General features: G+C 37.4%; 1 protein-coding gene across 5 annotated transcripts in view; it reads right to left on the bottom strand.

Moving 5' to 3' along the window:
• lrp1b (LDL receptor related protein 1B) overlaps window positions 1-26121 on the bottom strand; it is a 1066453-nt gene that overhangs the window by 125278 nt on the left and 915054 nt on the right. For all 5 annotated transcript variants that reach the window (XM_016994954.2, XM_062970961.1, XM_062971003.1 and 2 more), the window contains 11 exons: window positions 22889-23002; window positions 21769-21918; window positions 21466-21588; window positions 20539-20658; window positions 17234-17362; window positions 15393-15515; window positions 10560-10700; window positions 9279-9466; window positions 5440-5623; window positions 3297-3382; window positions 452-574 (listed from right to left, as the gene is read on the bottom strand). In XM_016994954.2, the coding sequence (XP_016850443.2) occupies window positions 452-574; window positions 3297-3382; window positions 5440-5623; window positions 9279-9466; window positions 10560-10700; window positions 15393-15515; window positions 17234-17362; window positions 20539-20658; window positions 21466-21588; window positions 21769-21918; window positions 22889-23002 (1481 nt within the window). The remainder of the gene's footprint in view (window positions 1-451; window positions 575-3296; window positions 3383-5439; window positions 5624-9278; window positions 9467-10559; window positions 10701-15392; window positions 15516-17233; window positions 17363-20538; window positions 20659-21465; window positions 21589-21768; window positions 21919-22888; window positions 23003-26121) is intronic.

Here is a 26121-nt window from a genome sequence, read left to right as displayed (position 1 = left end):
GTCATACAACGTTGTTGTGTCAATAATAATGTTGACCAAGCAAATAAAGCAATATACCTATGGCAGGCACCATGACATTCTGCATGCATTTTTGTGAGTGATACTAGTTATTCATGACTGTAACAATAGCTGAAATGTATTTTTTACAACTGCATTTAAACTAGCATGTAATTTTATAAAAATATTACTTGTATTTATGCAAGCAGATCATAAGTGACCTGTAGATTCACAGATATTGAAATATTGGCTCCAGACTTAGGCATATGTATAAAAGACACAGAGATCAATGAAACAGGATGACTTCAATGTGTCTTTTCCAAGTAGGAATAAGTTTTGATCCAACCAAAGTTTATTCTGTAGTTATAATTTTTACTGACCCAAACTTTGTCTTACAACAATATTTACTTGGAATCCAAATAATGTTAATACTCCGTTTTTACTTCTCAATCACCTTGACATCACTTCCATTCAGATTCATTCTGTTTATTCTGCTACCATTTGGCCTGCTGGAATCTATCCAATAGATGAAATCTTCTCTGTAATCAAAGTCTATTGCAATCACATTGTTTAGACCCTAAAAACCAAAAAAGAGATTAATCTTGTTTTTTTTAATACATGATTTAATAAAATTAGCACTGCAATGCCCACAGGTTTGATGATAAAATATTAAGCAAAACAACATAGGCTTAAAGTAGTACGTCTCTTGCATATTTGCTTGACTATTTTAATCTTTTGCAACAATATAGAGTTAAAATGCGGCTTTTGAATTAAGGACTATTGGTTACTGATGTATTCATGCATACAAAACAACCATATAGGTCTGAATAGGAATAACCCTAACATTGTTGCCATTTGAGAAAAAAATGGTTGACAGGATATATGGTATATACCAAGTGTGGGCAAACTTTGGCCTTCCAGATGTTTTGGACTTCAACTCACACAATTCATAACAGCCGGAAAGCTGGCCAAGATTTCTGGGAGTTGAAATCCAAAACACTTGGAGGGCCAAAGTTTGCTAATGCTTGGTATATACTCGGTCATAGTTATATATTGCATTTCACTAAATATAAGACACCATTGAATGAAAAGCACACCCCCTTTTTTGAAGCTTAAATTTTAGACATTTTTTTTCCTTATAATAGCTTTCATAATTGCTTCTGTATACACTATGTCTTGCTTTTCTTTTAGTACAGACGTAATCTTGTCTGCATGTGATTTTTTGCTAGACTATGAAACATTGGGGGGGGGGGGCAGGGGAAGCAGGAGATGGGGCAGTTAAGGTATGACAAGGCAGTTAAGGTAGGACAACAGAAAAATAAAAGTTGGCAAGTTGACCTCCTTTCAGAATATGTGAACTAGCTTCCAATACAGTTTATACAAGGGATGAATGCCACATAATTGAAATGCCTGTTTAGGTTTATTTATTTCATATCAAAACATTGCATAAATTAGTATAAAACTGATAAAAATAGAAGGAACACAAATGCCTAAATATCTTTTGACCAAAAACAGGTAACAGCAATCTTCCTCTGTACATGAGGCAGGACACTGAGGACAGATGCGGAGTTGTCTGCTCTGCTCCACAGTCACACAAGGGGGAGGATTGTCACTGGGGGAAAGTCAAGAGGAGTGGTGGTCCTCATGAAGTTTTTCCTTGATTTGAGTCTACTGGGTGGAGGCTGTTAGTCATGCAGTGGGTGGCTTTCACAGTGTTCAACCTTATTTCTCTCACAGTTAGCAGCAACTTCCCATCGCACATCGGGGGGGGGGGGGGGGGAATGCCAGCTAACTTGTAGAGTTTATCAACAGATGTAGGTTTGAGAAATCCTGTGATTATTCTGCATGTTTATTTCAATGCTATGTTCACCTGCTTCGCATAAGGAAACTTGTGCCAAACAGGGCAATCATACTCAGCAGTTGAGTAAGACAAGGCCAGAGTTGATGTTCTTATTAATTTTGGGTCTGCACCCCATACACTGCCAGTAAGTTTCCTCAGGATGTTATTCTGTTCAGCTACTTTGTGCTTGGTGTTCATGCAGTGTTTCCTATATGTTAGTATTCGATCTAAGGTATTTAGATCCAAGATATTTAGGATGGAAACAATGTTCAAGCTCTTGGCCTTCCCAGGTAACTTTCAATTTCCTATTGGCTTCACGGTTCTGTAGGTAGAAAGCAAACACTTGTGTCTTGGCAGGGTTAGGCTTCAGATGGTTATCTTTGTAGTAGCTGGAGAGATCTTTCAAGACATTAGTAAGTTGGATTTCGACTGTTTCAAAGCATTTTGCTTGTGTTGTTAGGCCAAGATCATCAGCATATATAAAGCTCTTTGTGAGTAGTGGTTGTGGCTGATCGTTAGTAAAAATGTTAAGCAAAGTCAGTGCAAGAACACTGCCTTGGGGTAAACCATTATTTTGCCACCTCCATCTACTTTTCCTGCCTTAAAACTCCACGTAGAAGCTGTGATTTTCTAGAAGGGTCTGGACAGTTTTTGTAAAATAATAGTCCTGGGTGATATAGTATACTTTATGAAGCATTTTCCTATGTTGCATCATGTCATAGGCTGTCGTAAGGTCCACAAAAAAGGGACCTGGTTTAGGTCAGAGGTAAGGACCTGGTTTAGGTCAGAAGTATACATGCCAATTTTGACAGTATATGCCAAATGATCCAGGTACTATAGATGCTGGTGGTGCAATTACAAAACATAATATCTATAAAAGGGAAACATTTAGCAGGACAGAGGGTCTGGTATGCCCTGGAAAACCCAACATGGTTACAATGTAGTGTCAACACTAGGTGAACAACACACTCACAATATGGTGGAATACATTTTCCTTCTTTTGTTTAAAACTGGCAGAAATCTTTCTAAACAAAGATTTATTGATTGATTGTTGTTGTTGTGTGCCTTCAAGACTTTTTTGACTTCCAATGGCATAATTATTATGGGGTTTTCTTGGCAAGATTTCTATAAAGGGAAGTTTGTTTTTGCTTTCCTCTAAAAGAGTATTACTCACCCAGAATCACCCAGTGTATTTTGATGGCTGGGTGGACATTCATGCACTATACAATTTGACTGCATAAGTTGTACACTTATTTCTATAAATCTGGCAGTAAGGCAATAAAAACGATGACGATGGCACCAATATGGGACGCAAGGTAAATTACAAATTTTAACATACAAGCAAATAGAATTAAAAGCAGGTGTTTAGCAACTGATCAATGGAATTTACTGTACCTGAGCCAAACTATGTGGGGTTTTAATTCTAAAAGTATATAATTATAAATAGTGATAATTATACCTGTTTAATTGAAGTATAGTTTGATCCATCAATTGTAATTTTTCTTATTTCATGATGGTCAGCCAGAATTAAAAATGGTTCTTCATCTAAATACGGAAAAAGTGAGAAAACGTTATGGCAGATCTTCAGTAATTTTATGGAACTTCAAGAACAGAAACACAAGTGACGAAAAATAAAATGCTACATGGTGTGAACAGTGTTAAGGATCAAAGAAACATTAAAAGCACAATATTTCAAATAAGATCAATGATGTGTCATAAACTGAGCAAGAGATTCAATTAGCTTCTCTTTCAGAGTACTTTGATTTACCCTTTGTAATGCAAACAATATATTAGCACTCACAATAATTTCAGTTCCAAAATAAATTTTCAACATAACTACTTAGCCTAGCTTTTAAGGAACAAATAGGCGATAAGTATCAGTTGACATTAAAACAGAGGGAAATTCAAATTGTCAGGCATTTGAAATTAATGTATGCCATAATTTTTAGTTAGTAAGATAACTGGTTCTGAAAAAAGTGTGGCATATAATAATATATATTTGTAACATTTGTGTGGCTGTGGAATGTAACAGGAACTTTAGTTAATTTATACATTCTGCATTATCCATATTTATGTTGTATTGATGTATACTCTTCTGATGTGTTGACTACAAGTAATTTATAAACATTAGCAAACCAAATAAATACGTAATAAATAAGGCTGGAATTCAATGATAAACTTTGGTATATAACATCAGCAGAACTGGGACCTTCTTCTTGGTTTCTTTCCCCAGATCTTTAGAATAGATTTTGGGATGTGAAAGCAACTACAGGAATGTTGAGGTAAACATCAATTTCAGTGAAAATAATGGATTCAACAGAAAGGCAACAATGGATCCTGGTAATGAAGGCATGCAGGGAGGGAGGGGTACTTATATAAGAACTAGCAAAGGGAGGAGAAAAAGAGAAATAAAGTGAAAATTGTGGAATAAAAGAAAGTTAAATGAAGGCATTAGTGGGGATGAAGGAGAAAAGAGAACAGAGATAAGGAAAGATGACAAAGGATGGGAACAAAGAAGACATTTATCCAAGAATTCTGGATTGAGTGAAAAGGAGAAATAAAACAAGAAATAAAGTGAAAGATGGATAAAGAAAGAAAGAAAGCTGCAGAGTCACTGAATGCAACAAACTTCCTAAGGACAACTGAAGAAAAAAGAATTCTATTCAACACATCACAGGGGAAAGGAATTTATTCTATAGTTTCTATCATTTAGACTAGGGTGAAGGAGGTTGGATGAGGACTGGGAAAATTAACACTAAAATAGGACAGAAAATGGCACAGAGGAGTAATAAATCATATATGTATTGGTATATAAATAACCTCTAATAATAATTTATTTAACATTCAGGCAGCTCAGTATTTTGCTGCACTGATTCCTGTTGAAGGGGAGAAATGGGGGGGGGGGAGTGGGAAAAGTGGGCTTTGGTGTATTTCCGATAGCCTGAACCAGGAATGGTCAGAAGATTGTGTTTTCTAAACTTTAGAGCAGCACTCTTATCTTTCCTCACCTGGAGTATCTAGAACAGCATCCAGATCTGGGAACCTGATTTACTATATACTCATGTATGTCTAGAAATTTTATTTTAAAAATCAACCCTAAAAACCTGGGTTAACTTTTCTATGGATCAACATAATTAACATAATTTTCATCAGAAAAAAACAATATTTGAATAGAATGGTGAAAGGCAAGAAATTAATATGTTCTGGGAAAATCTAAATGAGGCACTGACCCCCTTCTACTCTCTCTACCATGGTGCCATTTCTGAACTTTTTGATTGTCTAGGTGGAAAAATGGCAGTGGCAACAGTATATACTTCAAACTATGCATGACTCACAAAGGTCACAAAATAAATAAATATTTTCATATTATTATGACAGGGGGTGTTTTTTTCTGAAAGAAATTCAGTTTTAAGACAGCTTTCTTGGCACTACAAGAGCTATTATACTGTATTTCAAATATAATTTTAAAACATATTTAGAGTTTAATTCTACAAAGTTAAGTAAGACTATGTCACATTGAAGGCAAATGGCATTCCCTAACTATCAATGGCAGTAGCTTATAAAGAAGTGGATTCAGTCCTTAATATTTCTATAGATAATACCTGAGAGAGATTTGCAGCTATGTTGGTTATTAAGTTGCATTTCATAACCGTCTGCACATAGGCATTTGTAGGTTCCATATGTATTGATGCACTGTTGGCTGCATGGAAAGCCAGACGAACATTCATCAATGTCTACACATGTTCTGCCATCATCCTTCAAATGGAAGCCAGGCCAACATTTACACTACAGGGAAAATAAAGCAACCTTTGTATCAAACATACTGAGATTGTTTTCCTATACTCACTTATCTGGAAGTAAGTCATATTGAACTTAGCGGGACCCACTGTTGAATAGACCTGTATAGAATTGTACTATATTGTATTGTAAAGTAAAGTTGCTCAGCAGAAATGATATCAGTTAGTTCAAAATGTGTTTAATAACATCATCTAACTCAGCATCCAAAACCCATATTAAAAGGAAATTCTTTTAGGAATTTCTGTTGTTAACAAATGAGCTTTATTAGCAACATTTCACAATATTAGAAATTAGACAATCCATAAAATCTCTGCAGTAGCTCATAGCTGATGTCTGTTTGAAAAGATGCTTATGGAGATAGGAGTGGAACTAAAGCTTCTAGAGCTACCCTTTCAATGATGTATTAGAAGAACTTGCAATTATGGCCCCTTTAGCACAATTAATGATTTACAGCTATTTCTCCTTTTGGAAAACTTCACTTGGAACAGGGTTGTTGTATGTCTTTCGGGCTGTGTGGCCATGTTCCAGAAGTATTCTCTCCTGACGTTTCGCCCACATCTATGGCAGGCATCCTCAGAGGTTGTGAGGTATGCCATACCTCACAACCTCTGAGGATGCCTGCCATAGATGTGGGCGAAGCGTCAGGAGAGAATACTTCTGGAACATGGCCACACAGCCCGAAAGACATACAACAACCCTGTGATCCCGGCCATGAAAGCCTTCGACAACACATTCACTTGGAACATATTGCAAATTAATAGAAGCATACATTCCCCTGCATTGCTAGTTGTTTTGTTTATTTTTCCCCACAAAGTGGGACCAATTTTTAAACTTGCATTTGTTCTGCAAGGGAAATGTTGGGCTATGTTAGTTTTCATGCAGTAAATCAGCTAGATAAGGAAAAGTTGAAAAGGAAAAATATCAGGCAAAGGAAGGATTACGTTTTTGGCCTAAATCAAATTGTTTAACTCTAGAGATAGTAGATGTACTGAATCAATGAAAATTGCACAAGTGCTTGTCTCCACTAATTCACTGGATTTACAATAAAAGAGATGAATTTAGGCCCCTTCCGTATCTATGGGAATGTTGGCTTCCTGGGCCTCATTTGCACAGGTGGGAAACTCAGAATTTAAAACAGATTAGCCTCAAGTGTCAAAAGTGATGCTGCAGGCTAATCCCATTAGTTTGAAAACTCCTGGCACATCATTCGAATGCCCTAGGAGTTTTGAAGAGGGGAAGGGGGATGCTCCCCTCCAAAACTTCTGGTGTCATTTTGATGTGTGATTTTTCTGTAAGCCTCATGCCTTTTTGGAGGCCAGGTAAATTTTAGGGCGAAATGGGTAGGAGGACGGGGGAGTGGGTGTGGGGGCACGGCACATCCCAGACCAATCACAGATTGACTTGGGAAGGTAATGGCTGCCAATCCACCAAAAAAGTGAGGGTTTGGCCAGCCCTCTAGACACCAAATTCAAGTGAAATCAGCATTTAAAATGCAGGTTTCATCAGCATTTGGGCCTATGTAGAAATGGCCCTGGCCTACTTTAAAAAAGAGAAACAGCAACATGAAGCACATGAAGAAACATAGTAGCAGCAGAACAGTGGTTCTCAACTTCCAGAAATCCTAACAGCTGGTAAACTGGCTGGGATTTCTTGGAGTTGTAGGCCAAAACATCTGGGGACCCTCAGGTTGAGAATCACTGCTCTAGAAGAAGGAATGCTTTTTGAAATTTTCTTTCATCAGCCATTATGAAATGTTTAATTTCTGTACCTTGTTCATATTGTTGCACATTTTCAACAATACTCAGTTTGTGTAGTTCCCTTTTTTGTTACATACAGATAATGAATCACAATACAAAAGAAAATATATAAACATTAGGATTGCCATATTACCCAGTTGCCACATTCACCTGGATTCTAAGGATATTTAACTGGTGTCTGCCTGGATCCTTAGCAACATGGCATGTCATTAAAAATGTTAAGCCAAGGGACAGGAAAAGTGCAGCTCTCATGCTACATAAGCCTCACAAACTGCAAAAAAGAGTTTAGATCTGTATTGATTTTAAGGAATTTAAGCTTGCTAATGTTTTTCATGACTCAACTAATAAGTGAACTTAAAACATCTCCATAGAAATGTAAATTGTTGGGTGATTATCTTCCAGTTCCCTGAGCAAATGTTGCAGTTTTGTGAGAAGGCCTGCTGGAATAGAGATGCCTGAGGATTGACATTATAGAGCTGGCTGAAAACAGTTACTAGAAATGAATGGAGCCAAGTTATTGCAATAAATGAAGGGAAAATACAACATAACGAAAAACCCAGGTAAGGGGGTATAATTCCATAATTAAATTATTAGCATTGAAATTGTCATAGATTCTGTTGATTTTGCTGCAATAGTTTTTCAATAAGGTGGTTGTATTTGTCTGCTGTATCAAAAAGATCAAATAGACTTCTGGAAACTCAAAGACTGAAACAAGTTTTTTGGCATAGACTTTTTCTGAGTAGTGGTATCTAGAAACTCTCCTACTTCTTGAGATAGGAGAATAATTGCTGCTGTCCTCACCCTGGAGCCATGTGCGTTCCACTACTCTCTGCTTTACAGTTCCTGGTAAGAACATTATCCAGTTGAAGGATGAAGAATGCATGGGATGGAGAACTGGGAGTGATGGAAGGTAAAAGATAATGGTGAGGGTAGCAAGCTAATGTGACTACTGCCATGGGGTGAAAAATGCAGAGGGCAGGAGATAGATGGCTAGAGGGTTAAAGGACAAAGAACAGAGCAGCAAGGAAGAGGAGAAATGACAGTACTGTATGAGTTAGCTAGGAAGACTAGGAGATGGAAGATTAAGGGATAAACACAGCAGCAAAGTGATGCAGGGTGGGCGGATAAAGTAGTGGGCTAAGCCCCACTAAGTGGGGGATGTAGTGCTGTTTCACAGTCCTGGACACTCTGGGCAGGCAATATTAAGCATATATCTAAGATGTTAGGCAGGCATCTCTGTAGACAGATTGCTGCTAGAACATGTGCCATTTCCTTTCTCCGTTAATTCGGTATAATTACTATGTATGTTTTATTGCAATAAAGAGTTGAAGCGTGCAATAAAGCATGAAGCAGCTTTAGAAACTTTTAGTTTTTGCCTAAATATTAGGTCTGGTTAATATTTGAAGGGAAACTGCCAGAAAATGCCAGGTGTTGTAAGCTATATTCAAAAGAAAGGCAATGGAAATCTCTCTCTTAAAACTGTTGCGTAAGAAATCTCTGTAAAATTCATGGGATCAGAGTAACTTGGAAGGTGACGTGAACACACATGGTTTGCTTTACTTTTATAAGGACTTATACAATATTATTCTTGGAATAGCAAAGATTAGTGAACACTAGACAAATCAATTTTGTAAGACAACATCTTTACAAGGAACTTTACAAGGAATATTCACTTTCAAGTCACCTGTAAACCTATGGAGAGCCCATGAATTTCATAAGGGTTTTTAAAGGCAAGGAATACTCAATGGTGGCTTGTCATTGTCTTTATCTGGAAATTAGCTTACAGCACTTGGCACTCCTTGGCAGTACATAATTATTTTAGCTATCAAAACAATTTTAAGTTTTAAAACTCTATATATTGTATAATACACACCAGGACTACCAACCTTGTACCCAACTGGAAGATCCTGACAATCTTGGGAACAGCCACTGACTTTTTTGCTCAAACATTCATTAATACGGCAATTTCTTTCGTCGGATCCATCACCACAATCCTGTTTAGTATCACAAACATCTCCTTGAGGGATACACTTGCCATTTTTGCACATAAAAAAGGAACTGTTGCATGACTGTTCTAAAAATAAGAAACAAGGGTGGACAAAACACAAATAGAATGCAAGGAATATGTTAAGGATTATCAAGTATTACAATTCAGTCATAGCCAACTACTTCAGGAACTAATTTACTAACTTCTGCCCCACAAGCAAGAACATTGCAGTGGTTGGTACCCATATGGGTTCCATGATGACACTCTTGGTTGCCCTCCAACATCAAGGCTGGCAACCATCAGTCAGTCTGCATGATAGGCAGATTATGTACATATTTATGTTTCATGTTTTGCACAGCTGTGTTGTGCCACTTTTCCCCCAACTGTGTAGTGTAGTGACAGTTCTACCTGTGTCAGTTTCACATTGCTAAATCAACAAAAATTATTCATAAATACATCTCACTGGTATAGCCAAAACCATGCCAGTATCTATTTCTGTTCTGAAGGCATAAATTCATGGCTGGTGCTATTTCTTTAATTTGATATATTATTCACTAATTCAAAAGGCTCAGGTTATGTCATTATGCTAATTATATTTGTCAGGTTAGGTCATCAAAAGTAATTTTCAATTAAAATCAGGGCTAACTCTTCAAGTCATTATTTCAAAATGTATTTTATCATTGGATAGGTAGAGTATTGTAAAACAATTCAACTGAAATCTATACTGCAGCAAAAAACCTCAGTAGGAATCAATAGTATTAATCAAGGTGTATCATTTCAGCGGCAGTCTTACAAGTAGAATTTAACTGATTACAGCTATTGATTATATTCATTTCTAACTCTTCCCTGTTCAAGAATGCCAGATGTTTTGCTTCAACCTCTTTTACATGTAGCATCACATCGGCAGCTGTTGTACCCAAAGATCTTTAGATCAGGACCAGTAAATTTGAAAGTGATGGATTGAAAGGCATAGTTGATCTTCGAAAAAAGAAGTATGAAAGTAATACATATACAGTATGACATGAAGAACATTTTGGATAGAAATAAGAATTGTCCTGTATCCCTGTGCTATTTCTTTTTCTGTATGCCTCTGTAAATAATACATCATTCTTTAAATATAACTGTTGTATAATTAGTCATGAAACAAATACAAAATTCCCATATATTTAAAAAGCTGAACCTGCACTTCTGCATTTTATGTTAAGTGGCTCTTCATCAGAATGATCTGGACAATCAAAATCTCCATCACATTGCCATTGAGAATTTAAGAGACATCTTCCATCAGCACAGCTGAATTCTCCAGGATTACAGTGACGATAACCTAAAAGAAGAATGAACATTCGTACTGAGTATCTCTGAACTTTGGCACATTTTTGTTGCTTAAACACTTCTGCCCCTTTTACTTTGCTAAAGTCTGCAACCTTCATAGTAAATGAGGTAAGAATTTAATTTCACTGGACAAATGTCCTCCTGCTTTGAAAATAACCATCTGGCAAAATCAGAAAATATGAGGTGCTAGAGCTAGAAAAGCTATTCTACAGTAAAAAAAAAAAAGTGTTTTCTCTTTTTTGTGTGTTATGAACATAAGCCTCTTGTACATTGATCATTGCACAAAATACTCAATGTATGAGTCATCCTGGGTTGTCTTATCCAGAAGTCAATGTAACTACTATACCTTAACTCTTATCAAAAAGGAACCATCCAGTTCTCTAATAATTAGAGTGGCAAAATCAGACTTTAGTTCACCCTCAGAGAATCCAAAAGAAGCACTGATGCCCGCCCTCTACTCTACTCTTTCTGCCATGGCGACACATCTGGACATTTTGAAAGCCTGGTTGGGGAATTGGCGGTGGTGGTTAAAGTAGTTGAATCTTTGAGGCAATGCAGTTGCTTTCCCCTCTCTGTGGAATGACCCTCGACTTTTCTGTGGGTTGTATCAAATCCATAATTATGGTCCCAAAATCAGCCCTCAACTTATACATGAGATCAACCTTACTATATTATATATATACTAGCTGTGCCTGGCCACGCGTTGCTGTGGCAAAGTGGTGGTGGTATTGGTTAAAAATTGTTGTGGAATTTTTATTTGACGTTATTTGTATTTTTTAATTAATTTTATTGTAACTTATCTTTTTTATTTATTATATTTTATTATTTTCTTGTATTATTTTTAGTTATTTTCTGTTATTGTAGTATTTTATTGTATTAATTTTTAGTGTTTTTAATTATTGTTTAGTGTTTTTTAATTATTTCTATTGTATTATTTGTATTTATTTTATTTTTATTCTTTTATTATTATTTGTGTTTTTATTATTTTATTTTATTATTTGTATGTATTATATTTTATTATTTGATTATATTATTTTATTTATGTTTTTTAATTGTATTATTTTTATTTGTTTTTTGTATTTATTTTAGTATTTTTGTTTCTCTTTGTATTGAGTTGCTCTGAGTTCTGTGGTCTATGTGGTCATGTTCCAAATTTATTCTCTCCTGATGTTTTGCCTGCATGTATGGCAGGCATCCTCAGAGGTTGTGAAATGTGTTGTAACGAAAGGAAGTGGGGTTTATATATCTGTGGAATGACCAGGGTGGAAGAAAGAACGGTTGTCTGCTTTAGGCAAGTGTGAATGTTGGAATTGGCACTGAATAGCCTTGTAGCCTCAAAGCCTGGATGGTTCCTGCCTGCCTGGAATGAACAAAATGTGGCTCCCAATATTTAAAAAATCTGTGAAATCAGGACAGTTAACTAAAGAACAGCACTGAGCAATCAGGGAATTCCAGACATGATGTATTGAGGGTCAGCTAACACCTCCAAACAAAGGATTCCTCTCCGCAGCAGGAAGTAGGCAGGCCTTGAAAGTGCAAGGGCATTCAACGGCAATCAAGGTGGGGAAGTGGAACATTCACAGTTGTCTGAGACAGATAAGAGTTTTCCCATCCTGGATATCATTGGTGACATAAAAATAAACATCCCACTTGTCTGTTTTCAAACAGATCTCATAATCTCTGAGGATGCCTGGCATAGACATGGATGGCAGTTTGGCAGCAGATAGGGTCGTGAGGGAATGGGATGTTTAATAGGCTTTTCCTGAATCCCTTCTTATTATCCAACATATTCAGTTATCCAATGTTCTGCCAGGGTGTTTATGTTGGATAAGTGAGACTCTACTGTATATCTTATATTATCTGCTTAGAACTGGATTATATGAGGCTCCTTCTACACAGCTGAATAAAATGCACACTGAAGTGGATTATATGGCAGTGTGGACTCAAGATCATCCAGTTCAAAGCAGATAATATAAGATTATAAATGGGTTATATAGCTGTGTGGAAGGGCCTTGAGTCTACAATGCCATATAATCCAGTTCAAATAAGATAATCTGTATTTTATAGGCAGTGTGGAAGAGAGAGTGAGGCCTGAGTAGGTTGCTAGGAGACCAAGTGGGTGGAGCTTAGTCTTCTAACTGGCAGCAATTGGCTAAAGACAATTATTCCTCTCCCTCTAATTAGGACTTTATTTTTCTTTTCTTTTTGTTGTCGGAACATAGGGGCAAGGATGGTGGATTGTGCTGCCAAATTTCTAGGTTCTGGGGCTTGTACTTTTGTTGTTTAGTGGGAGGGGAAGACACCATTTGTCATATATATATATATATATATATATATATATATATATATATATATATTCTTGCTATTTGACCATAGATATTGTTTTTTTAATTGCTGCTGAAGCCCTGTGTGCTTCATTTCAAACAAAAAATGAGATTGTTCCCAAACATACAACTGCATAAGAAATAACAGCTAAGAAATTTTAGAAAACAACATAGGATTCCAAAGTAAACTCAATTATATTCCAAAACAATTAAATTCAAATGTTCTGTAGTCTATTGCTAAGAAGAAGAAACACACTGAAATTTGTGAGAAAAAAGCTATGTTTCATACATCTCAACATTTTACAAAATGTTTTTGCACACAAAAAAAATTCAACAACCTTGAAAAGATAACACTAAAAATAATACTTTTGCATCAATCATTGTTTCTACTGTATTGTCAAGAGTCATTTCCTGGCCAGTTAGGCATACATATAGTTAGGAAAAATAAAATTTCACCAAGATACCCATTAGTTTTGTTGTCAGTTAGCATATATAATTTTTGCTCAATATAGGAAAACCAAGGAACTTATTTAAATTTCTCAGAAGAAGAACATGTATTCTGTAAATATAAAATAATACAAAAATATAATTTTGTTGTAAAATAATATATGATAAAGGATTTATTTATATAATTTAAAATATATTTTCTTTACAATCTTTAAATGTGTTTCAAGCTTTAAATGTTTAATTTAATCAGATTATATTTTAATTGTACTTACTAGGCTTGCTCAAATAATTCGATTTCCCCGTTTGTCGTTACTAATTCGTTAGTTTTGTAACTTGTGAAGCAATATTCGACCTAGATTGTCCACTCGTGTGGATCCCGCGGTTTCGAACCGCGATAGGCCCTTTTTCTAATGTTGTCATTTTTTTCGTTAGGAAAACAAGCTTTTGCAAATCACCCAAACTTGTTTCAGTGCACTTTGGCAACCTAGCGTGTTGTTTCCACCTTGTGGCCAATCAGAGAGTACTTTTAACTCAGGGGAGGGGCTTGTACGTCAAAAGAGCAAGCACAGGGAGCCTCGTGGCTCATTTGCACTGTGAATCTGGAGAGGGTGGAAGTGAGATTCTAGGCAGGCAGGCAAGATTGCTGCGTCACAGCTTCCTTGGCTGAGCTAAAGATTAGAAGACCGGTAGAAAAGGGTGGGTGAGGTGGGAAACTGTTGGGTGTTTGTGCAGGGTGTTTTTCCAAAGGGCCTGTGGGCTTTTTTCCCCACAAGCTTGGCGTTTGCCATTTGCCCACCAGCCCTGCAATTTTTCTGCTGCGCCATATTGCCTGCTGGTGCGGGCGGGGTGGGCTTTCGTTTGATTAGGAAACTTTTCTTTGCATAGGCATTAAAGTGAGTTGCAAATAGAAGAAATCGAATATTCCAATTTTCATTTTGCAAAGTCTGGCAAAACTCCCCATAATCCACCGAAAAACAACTTGGGGAAAAGGGAGGGTGTATTGTTTTTCCCTCTTTCCTTTCAGTGCGCTGCAAATCTCTTTCTCCTATCAACGCTAGCAAAGTCTGGCAAAAGGTTGCAACAAGTCCCATCATCCTCCGCAATACCACTTGGCTTGGGCAAAAGGGAGGGTGTATTGCTTTCTCTTTCCTTTCTTCCCTGAGCTGCTCAATTTGGGCTTGCTGCAAATCTCTTTCTCCTATCAACCCTAGCAAAGTCTGGCAAAAGGTTGCAAGTCCCATCATCCTCCGCAATACCTCTTGGCTTGGGCAAAAGGGAGGGTGTATTGCTTTCTCTTTCCTTTCTTCCCTGAGCTGCTCAATTTGGGCTTGCTGCAAATCTCTTTCTCCTATCAACCCTAGCAAAGTCTGGCAAAAGGTTGCAAGTCCCATCATCCTCCGCAATACCTCTTGGCTTGGGCAAAAGGGAGGGTGTATTTGTTTTTGTAATTTGTTTATTTGTATTTGAAGGACTTTCACAGTGAAGGAACCCCTATTGAACAGGAAATAACAATTCAAAAGCAGGAACAGATTTTTGCAATTGTTAAATAAAGTTTTTTAATATGAACTATGAAATTACGCAATAAATCTTAGGAAAGGGCAAACGCTCTGCAATTTAGCGAGCAAGCAGGATGGATTGTGTTCTCCCACTGTACCAAATTTGATCAGTATAGCTGAAAAAATGAGTGCAGGAGAGCCCCATAAAAGCCCCCCCCTTGGGCTGTTCTGGGCCACTGCGCATGCGCGTCCGCCAATAACGAATTACTTTTGAAACTAACGAATTTTCGTTAATTTCGAATTTTTTGGGGGGCAAAATTCGGAAATGACATCAGAAACGAAACGCTACCCCCCCCCCCACTTTTGAAACGAGTTTAGAATCAATTTTTTCGTGGATCGCTCAAGCCTAGTACTTACCACATTCCAGGGATTCATCTGACCCATCTCCACAATCATCATCATGGTCACATACAAATTGCTTTGGAATGCACACTTTATTGCGGCATGTGAAAGTGTTTTCATCACAAGTATTATTAGGTGCTATGAAAAAAATGAGGAAATATATATATATATATTAATGTAGCACATTTTTGTACTGGAGCAACATTCAACCAGGAATTTACAAAAAAAAAACCCAGATCGATTCTGCAAAAAATTTGGGATGTCTGTTTTTGCAGGTATTTATTTTTTTATAGAAAAAAATGTATTCTGACTTTTATAAATGTCTATTTGTTCGCATTACTTGGGTTAGAAAACCAGCTGGAAATTTAAGGACAAAACTTTTCATTTGAAGAAAAAACATACAACATGCAATATTTTGTTGCTGTTTTTTAAAAAATCATTTGCCATGTATTCTTCAACTTTACTGGAAATATATCATTCCATTTCTATCCCATAATAACTAGAATCTGACCAGAAAGAACATGAAAAGTCTGTGGAGATCATACATATTTATTTTAAAATAGTTGGTATTACACAGACATAATCAGTTCATGAGTATGTACTAAACCTGGCAGTATGTACTAAAGAGTATGTACTAAACCTATATTGTATATAGCTGTTGTGTTATTTGGTGAATTATCGATCATACCTCATGTCTATCACACGTGATCTATCTAGTTGCATATTCTTTACTGAATTGGAAAGCCTGCCTTTTTACAAATGATTCTAGGTTGACTTCATTACAAAGAGCTGTTGTTGGCATCATGACCCATCAAAAGAAATGTCGCCATTTTTTTTTAAAAAAATCACTATTCCAAAGAGCTGAAATCCTCCCGTTGATGTGGGGAAATTATCTTCTGGAAATAGATGTATTTGAGCCCCCTTTGTAGTAGCCTTCATGAGGCACATGAAACAGATTTTATCATTTATTACTGTAGTCTCTCATCAGTAGGGCATTCTCCTAACTTCCAGTTTTAAATGTCCAATTCCAAATAATATGGATCACCACAAGCACATCTGCTCCTTTTAATGTCTGGTCTTTGTGCCATAAGTGCTGCCAGTTTTAAAAAATTCAGGATCTGCTTAGAAATGAATATGCATGAGCTTTGTAGGTTCTGGACTAAGTATTTAGACTTTTGGCCAACTGTACAGGGTATTTGAAAAAGAACTCCCTAGTTTCAAGCATAATTACATTAAAAATAGGGAGTTCTTTTTCAAACACCCTGTATTTCAGTCCACCAAGTGACAAAATTCTGGCCTTTCCAAGGGGAAAATGTATCACTTAATGTGATATAAAGCATATACCGTGTTTCCCTGAGAATAAGACAGTGTCTTATATTAATTTTTGCTCCCAAAGTTGTGCTAGGTCTTATTTTCAGGGGATGTCTTATAGTTCCATGAAGAAGAATTCACATTTATTGTTGAACAAAAAAAATGAACATTTATCATATATAGTACAGTGGTTGTCATCACAAAACAGCATAACCAGACAAACTGTGAATCCTATCAAGAATTTCTTGTTAGTACCATTATTTCCATGTACAACAATCTATGGTACATACATTTATCGATCCTGCATGCTTTGGTGTTCTGTTCAGTGAGCATGCTTCCAAACAAAAACTTTGCTAGGTCTTACTTTCGGGGGAGGCCTTATAGTTAGCAATTCAGCAAACCTCTACTTGTTCTTATTTTCAGGGGATGTCTTATTTTCAGGGAAACAGGGTATAAAGGATAAAATATATCACTTAATGTGATAAAAGAGAAAATAAACACAAAGGGGAATAGGAAGAAAATACATGCTGCAAATGTTTTCATACCACATCCTGCTGTAGCAAGCTCATCACTTCCATTGGGACAGTCTCTTTCTCCATCACAAAGCCAGTGCTGAGGAACACATGCATAGGAATCTAAGCAGTTGAACATGTTTGGGGCACATGTTACTGAGTCTGCAGAAAGGTTAATTGTTAAATATTTTTAAGTATCTTACAAATTCATTACTTTTGAAAGCTATGTTCTGAAGGTCTCTAGATACCATTGCTAAAGAGAAGTAAAATTCCAGTTCTCTTAATTACTGACCTCTCAAGACCCAATAGAACAACCAAGACACAATATGTTGGAGGACTTTGAATAGTGTTACTCAAATTATTATTTATATGTTAATGAGCAATATCCAAGTCCCTATAACATTTTTTTGTTCACAGACTTTATAAGTGATATGACGTATTGTTAAGATTTTAAAAATATTTTTAAAAATGGTTTTATGTGCTTACTTATTGACCTCATTCAGTGAAGAGGTTGTCATCCAAATAATTTATGTCATACACCAAAAGTTCAGATTCGATGGATAGAGGAATGTATTTATTATTGACTGAATGGTATTTAGATGCCACCTTCTAACAATAATTCTTTAATAAAGGATAAAAAATTCAACCTTAAAACTTAGAACCAGTAGCATAGAATAGAACAAAAATAAGACACACCAGAATCAGAAATTTGACAGATCTTAACTCTAAAACTGTCACAAGGAAGACGTTTTAAAAATGTTGATCTGAAGGAGGAGTGTCTCCTAATGTGGCATTAATAATTTCCACAAACCTTTATTAGAGACTGAAATAATATTCCAAAATATTCAAAAAAATGTTTCACACACACTCACACAGGTTTTTAAAGTATCAAGAATCCCTAACAAAAATTCCAGCATGATGAGAATAATTGCAATATAGGGCTTATTCTCTTAAATTTCCATTGGTTGCTTTGAATAGAAAACTATATATGAAGGGGAAAGCATTTTCTGCGCAGATAACAATACTTTTTGTTAAAAACAACTATGTGAAAATTTGAGAATAAGTTGTGAATAATCTTTCAGAAACATTGTGGTTTTTCAATACTTTCATGTTGTGGAGAAAATTGCTAAAATGGCCCATTGCTTACTTAAATAGGAGATTTAGTGAATTCTATTTCTCCCCTTTACTATCCAGGAAAGAATAGTAAGTTTTCAAGTTTTCCTAAGTTTTCAGGTTTTCCTAAGTTTTCAAGACCATTTTGTTGCTCTGTGAATGGGAATACAACTTAATAATGCTACAATACTGAGAATTTGCATTCCGTTGCTGTCGCAAGAGGTGGAGAAAAACAAATAAGAAGAATACCCTGAGGTGCATCCATCCACCTCAGAGGATACTGTACTATTTAGTAGATCTGGCAGTAAAATATCAAATATAGGTGTGCTATAGGTTTCCCAAATATTTTCTTTCAAGGCCTAAAGAGATTTTAGGTTTCTGCCTCAATCTGTAGTTTTCTTGACATTAATGTTGGTGATGGACCTGAGATCCTTTATCACTAAATAGTTCCTAGGTGTGCCTTTGTATACGTGTGTGTGTGCGCGCACATATGTTTAACACACGCTCCATCATTGCATGGCCTCCTTAGCTGAATGCGCTTCCAGATCTGAAAACAATTTGTGGAAAGCTTTTCCTTAGTATTGGGAATAAGATCCTATGCATCAGCTGAGTGGTAAAGAGATTATTGTACCATGGAAAATATAATCTTAATACACACACACACACACACAAACCTGTCAGCATCTTGAGATAACCATATGAAACTCTCATATTAATTTCACTGAAATATTATTTGCCTTTGATCCCACCACCCTGGAATTTATCATCTGTTGAGTTTAGATTTTAGCATAAAACCACTGAAAATGCAAAATTGTCTGAGTTAACTAGGCCAGCTAAAATGCCAGTGCTATTCTGGGCTGCATCAATAGAAGTATAGTGGCTAGATTGAGAGAAGTCATAGTCCCACTCTATTCTGCTTTGCTCAGATCTTATCTGGAATACGGTGTCTAGTTCTAAGCATCTCAATTCCAGAAGGATACAGACAAACTGGAATATGTCCAGTTGAGGATGACTAAAACGTTCAAAAGTTTAGAAGTTAAGCCCTATAGGGAATGGCCAAGAGAGTGGGTTTTCTTGGAGAAAACAAGACTGAGAGGGAACATGATAGCCAAGCTTAAATATTTGAAAGGATTTCACATTGAGGAGAGGATAAGCTTATTTTCTGCTGCTCTGGAGACTAGGACATGGAGCAATGGATTCAAACTGCAAAAAAGAAGATTCCACCTAAACATTAGGAATAGCTTCCTGAAGGTAAGAGATGTTTGGCAGTAGAATATGCTGCTTCAAAGGATGTTGGAGTCTCCTTTTCCTGAGGTTTTTAAGCAGAAGCTGGATGGCCATCTGTCAGGGTGCTTTGATTCTGTATTCCTACAAGGCAGAATGGAGTTGGACTGGATGGCCCTCTAGGATTCTAGGATTCTAATACCCATATTGAATTCACTGTAGGTTTATTCTCTTTCTCTTGTAAATCACAAATGTATGTACAAGAGTACAGTAGAAATATATAGCTTCATTGGCTTGGCTTCTTGAACAGTGTTAGACATGATGGATTTTTACTACTTTTCCAGTACTTTACAGCTTCTGACTCTAAAGTTTCCTATCACTTGGAGAAGAAATGATGCAATTGTCTGTTATTATGCCTGTTATCTTAGCACTATATGTCAATGCTGTTTGAAATATTTTGAGGACGGGTCAGAACGTCTACATTAATATGCATACTATGTAGAATCAAGATAATTTTGAGTGAAAATTTACAACTCCAGCCAGCACTTAAAAGCCTAACATAAAATATTTAGGTAATACATTATGCATATTACTAATGTCATGCCCTCACCAGAGAACGTATCCAGTGATAATAAGTACAAGCACTCCACCCCAATCTGAAAGAAGTGGCTACTCCTGCAGACTCAGCACCTCAGACAGAGAAGACCACACCCTGGGACAGGGTTGCAAGATCAAAAAAGGGACATGACACAGAACTCCTTTTTTATACACCAATAAAAAAGCTGTTGTCATTCAGACTGTTGCTTTTAAATTGTAATTTTATTCTTGTGGTTTTAGAGATCCAAAAAAGTTTTAAAGTCTCTTACTGCTTCTCTGATTAGTATCTCGGTGTCATTTATAATATTTTCCACCCTCGTTATACGCTGCTTTCAGAGAGGCTCACATCTTTTAAATAAATGCTTGTATATTTGTACATCTTTTAAATAAATGCTTGTACTCACCACAAATAACTTCACTTTCATCCAAGCCATTTCCACAATCATCCTCTCCATCACAAGCCCATTGTTTTGAGATGCACCTATTCTCTGAACAAGCAAACTGATTCCATGAACAAGAAGAATCTGAAAAGAATTGCAAATGAAAGAGGCTTTGTTGCTATGTGCCTTCAAGTCATTTTCTGACTTATGGCAGCCCTAAGGCTAAGCTTTCACAGGTTTTTTTGGCAAGATGTATCCAAGGGGGGTTTCCATTGGTTTTCTCTGAGACTAAAGAAGGGTTATTTGTTCAAGGTCATCCAGCAGGTTTTCATGGCTGATTGGGAATTCAAACTATTGTTTTCCAAAGTTCTAGTCCATTATTCAAGTCACTGTCCAAAATTATAACGGCAGAATGTAAGAAATATTCTACAGCCTGGCTAGAGGCAAAATTTTATATTTTATTATTCTTCAAAAGATGGTGAGCAAAACTTGACTCAACAGTCTGATTTACCAGTAGTTCTGGTAATTATGTTGAGTTTGATTTACCTTCTGAAAACAAAAAGGCTCCTTCAGTTTAGGGAGGGAGCTAAGAAAAAAAAAAAACGGCTCCCACACGCAGGGAGAGAGTGGGATAGTATATATTTTTCTGAATTACCACTCTTTTGCAGTTCCCAGGGTCATCGGGTATCCAGTTCTAGAAAAGCTTTGGTGCTCTAGAACCTGGAAAATGACACCAACAATCTAAGGAAATAACAGAAAATGAATGCCCTGCATTCTTTTTCCAGCACCACTAGAATTCAATTGAGTCAAAGTCCAAATGTTTGCTATATTATCAATCATACCTATAATAAACTCATCTGGTTTGCAAACTTATAATTGTTTTGGTCTTTTGCAAAAAGAAAAAAATAGTATTATTTTTACTTCAAAGATTGTAAAGATTTTGTAACTTACCACAGTGTATTTCATCACTTCCATCTTCACAATCTTTTTGACTATCACATACCCAAGTATTCAAAATACATCTCCCACTAGGACAAGCAAAATAATTTTCTTCACATGTATGTTTGTTCCGAACTGCAGGAAAGAAACAATGTATTCCAGTAATTATATCTTGAGATGCCTCTCCCCCTCTGTCTATACACACACACACATATATAAACTGTATAATAAAATAACTTGTACCACCAATAAAATTGTGCTTAATTCTTTATCATTAAGAAAAATGAAAATTATTGCTCTTCTTTTCCAAATTACCTGGACATTTCAATTCATCAGTATAATCGCCACAGTCATTTGATCCATCACAAAGCCATTCCGGTAGTATACAAAGTGAAGTAAAATTACATCTAACAAAACCTGAGGATTTGACTCCAAGTTTATAGAAGTGAGTGCAGTCTGTATTATCTGGGGAGTATAAAATGGTGTAAGCATACATTAGTCATATATTTATTTAAACACAGATCTTATTTGATCTAAGTTCAACAATGGTTCTCAACCTGTGGGTCCTTCATGTTTTGGCCTTCAACTCCCAGAAATCCTAACAGCTGGTAAACTGGCTGAGATTTCTGGGAGCTGTAAGCCAAAACACCTGGGGACCCACAGGTTGACAACCACTGGCTTAACTTTGCCAATCATACATTATCTACTATCAACTCAATTAAGCTTAAATGTAGATTAGTTACAAGCAGATGTTAACAGATCAAATATAAGAGGGAAAAGTCTCCACCTCCAATCCAGTCAGACCATCATAGTATACTTAAAACATCCAACAGTGTTTTGGAATATAGTAGCAATGAATAATTAAATACATACAAACAGTATAAATAACCGAATTGAATAATATTGAACTGAATGGGATTTGTTGCCTGTCATTGGCAGGCTCTTATAAAATGGTTAGCAGCCAGAACATAGATTATTACAGGAGCTAATATATTTTGTTTGCAGCTGGATTTTTTAAACAAAAAGGAATATATTATAATTTGTATGTCTGTAACTCTTTTTTGCTTCACTTATTTTATACAGATTTTCTTTGTCACATTATGTTCTTCCTTATATTATGTTTTAAGGCAGTATTCCAAGCATCTAGTTTTTTCTTTCTTTTTTATATTACCTTTAGTAACACGTTTACCTTTTGGTTGAATGTTGGAGTAATCTTTTCAGTTTGTACTTTTGCATATTTGTTCTTCTGATATAAAAATCTATTACTAATTGCTACTATAGAGAAGTGTTTTGGTTTTTCGCATGTTTGTGACGGTCTTTTGTATTTTGTGGATATGTACAGGATTTTACTACAAATAATACAAATTAATTATGCAGGAATGAAATACTAGAATATCAAAGGAATAGTTGTAAATGTAAAAATAGAATTCCTTACTGCAATTTTTTTCATCGGAAGCATCCGAACAATCAATAACCTGATTACATTGTGCTGATTTTGCAATGCACATTCCATCTGCACAGCGAAATTCTGTCAAAGTACATCCTGAAACTGCAGGATAAAGTATTAAGGGGGAGAGTAAGAGAGAGATAAATGCAATTGGCACTGTTTGGGCCTCTTACTAAATCAACCAAAATGCTTGAAATATACTTTGCCTAAAATAAAATTACCCAGACAATATGACTATAATCTAGAAGAGCATCTTTTAGCACCTTTGTTTTCAGGATGTTAACATTTTCTAGTAGTATTTTGTTTAAGAAAAATAATTCCCTTATAGGGATATAATGTTTCACTAAGCTTCTTCCTGGAGGTAGTGATGAGTAATTTCAGCAATTCTATTCCTGCTGAGAGAATGTCCTCAAACACCACACCGTCTTTGAAGGCTTCTTGCCATTTGGGATTTATTCTGTGTAAAATTCATACTTACCTCTTTTGCACAGGAAACAGCATTTTCTGCATTTATAATAATAGAATCATAGAATTGTATAATTATAGAGATGGAAGAGACCACAAGGGATATCCAGCCCAACCCCCTTCTGCTATGCGGGAAGACAGAATCAAAGCACCACTGAGAGATGGTCATCCAACCTCTGCTTAAAAATGTCCACAAACTATATTTCAACATAGAAACCAGGGCTTTTTGCTCATATATGAGTTGATGTTCTCATGTATTTAAAAATGCTGGTCCTATCAAGCCCTCTATGACTCCGTTCCATGTTATCTAAAGGGAAATATTTTCCCACACAAGATTACCTGGGTTTTGAGAATGTCAGTGGAGGCACTACTCACCATCACATCACTTTACAGATGCACCAGATGTGGACATGGGAGAAGAGCTTTTTGACAGTTTCGCTTATGCTGTAGAACTCCCTTATTATAAATGTGACACTGTCACCCTCCTAAGTAGTCTTCCAATGAAAGGCTTCATTGTTTCTGTAGGCTTTAGGATTGCTCATTTGGAAAAGGCATTTAATGTTGTGTTGTATTACCTATATTCATTGTTTTAAATTAAAAGTACCGTATATACTCGAAGATAAGCCGGGTTTTTCAGGCCTTATTTATGAGCTGAAAAAAGCCTCCATCGGCTTATAATCAGGTCAAGGTCAAGCCGGCAGCAGAGCCTGGAGGCCGTTGCTTGCATTATATGATATATTTATCTTTCATCTTACCCTCCCTTATAATATAATAATAATAATAAAACTTTATTTATACCCCGCCACCATCTCTCCAACGGGGACTCGGGGCGGCTTACATGGGGCCATGCCCAGACACCATACAATATAACAAAATAAAACAACATATCATAACACAATATAACAGTGCAAAAATAATCATATACATTACAGCACAAATCAGAGAAAACAGTAAAAAACAGGGCGGGCCACATGAACACTTAATTAAAAACTCGGGAGAGAGAGGCATACGAATAAAGGGAACAGGGATATAAAATGGTGGAGCAGTCTAAAGGATAGAATCCAAGGGGAATAACCAAAGAGGTATATAACATTTACTCCCCAAAGGCACATCGGAAAAGCCATGTTTTTAGATCTTTCTTAAAGGCTAACAAGGTGGGGGCTTGCCTGATCTCAGTGGGCAGTGAATTCCACAGTCGGGGGGCCACAGCAGAAAAGGCCCTCTCCCTCGTTCCCACAAGACGGGCCTGGGATAAAGGCAGTGGCGAAAGAAGGGCCTCCCCGGATGAACAAAGGGATCGGGCAGGTTTATGATAGGAGATACCGTCACTAAGGTAGGTGGGTCCCAAACCGTTTAGGGCTTTATAGATGATGGTCTGCACCTTGAATTGGGACCAGAAAGTGAACGGCAGCCAGTGGAGCTCTTTGAACAGGGGAGTAGATCGTTCCCTGTAGCTCGCCCCTGTTATTAATCTGGCCGCTGAACGCTGAACCAATTGTAGTTTCCGGGCCGTCTTCAAGGGAAGCCCCACGTAGAGCGCATTACAGTAGTCCAGTCTAGAGGTAACTAAGTCATGCACCACCGTATGGTATGGTCGCAGTTGGTGCACAAGTTTGAGTTGTGCGAAGGCCCTCCCGGCCACCGCCGACACCTGAGCCTCAAGCGTCAACGCTGAGTCCAGGAGGACCCCCAAACTGCGGACCTGTGATTTCAGGGGGAGTGCAACCCCGTCCAGCACAGGTTGCCACCCAATACCCCGATCCGACGAGCTACTGACCAGGAGGGCCTCTGTCTTATCAGGATTGATCCTCAGCTTGTTCCTCCTCATCCAGTCCGCCACAGCGGCCAGGCACTGGTTCAGAATCCGAGGGGCTTCCTTGGAGTTAGATGGAAATGAGTAGTGGATTTGCGTGTCATCTGCGTAGAGATGGCAACACCCTCCAAAACTCCGGATGACCTCTCCCAAAGGTTTCATGTAGATGTTGAATAGCATGGGGGATAAAATAGACCCTTGCGGGACCCCACAGGTCAATGGCCAGGGGTCCGAGCAGGTATCCCCCAGCTTCACCATCTGGGAACGACCCTCCAGGAAGGACCGGAGCCACTGCAGAACAGTGCCACCAAGCCCCATCCCGGAGAGCCTCCCCAGAAGGATACCATGGTCGATGGTATCGAAAGCCGCTGAGATGTCCAAGAGAACCAGCAGGGTCACACTCCCCCTGTCCAGCTCCCTGCAGAGGTCATCCACCAAGGCGACCAAAGCCGTCTCGGTACTGTGCCCAGGCCTGAAGCCAGACTGCGAGCGGTCCAGAAAATCAGTGTCATCGAGGAACTCCTGGAGCTGCGTGGCAACCACCCGCTCCAGAACCTTGCCCAAAAACGGGAGGTTGGAGATTGGTCTGTAGTTGTTACAAACAGATGGATCAAGCGAGGGCTTTTTTAGTAGTGGTTTTACTACCGCCTGCTTAAAGCAGGATGGAACTGACCCCTGAACCAAAGAAGCATTTATTATGGTCACAAACCAATCCAACAACCCATCTTTGGCCAGCTTAACCAGCCAGGAGGGACAAGGATCCAGAGCGCAGGTGGTCGCCCTCACAGACCCAAGAATCCCCTCCACGTCATCAGGAAGAACAAGCCGGAAAGAATCCCATAAGATCAAACAGACAGGTACCTCGGTTACCTCCTCTGGGACTACAATTAAACTGGAGTCTAGCTCAAGGCGTATCTGAGCAACTTTGCCTGCAAAATGGTGC

Source organism: Anolis carolinensis, chromosome 1 (assembly GCF_035594765.1).
Source record: "Anolis carolinensis isolate JA03-04 chromosome 1, rAnoCar3.1.pri, whole genome shotgun sequence".
In the NCBI taxonomy this organism is placed as follows: Eukaryota; Metazoa; Chordata; class Lepidosauria; order Squamata; family Dactyloidae; genus Anolis; species Anolis carolinensis.
Note: the sequence above shows the minus strand (reverse complement) of the source record. Positions and strands in the feature narration are given on the sequence as shown.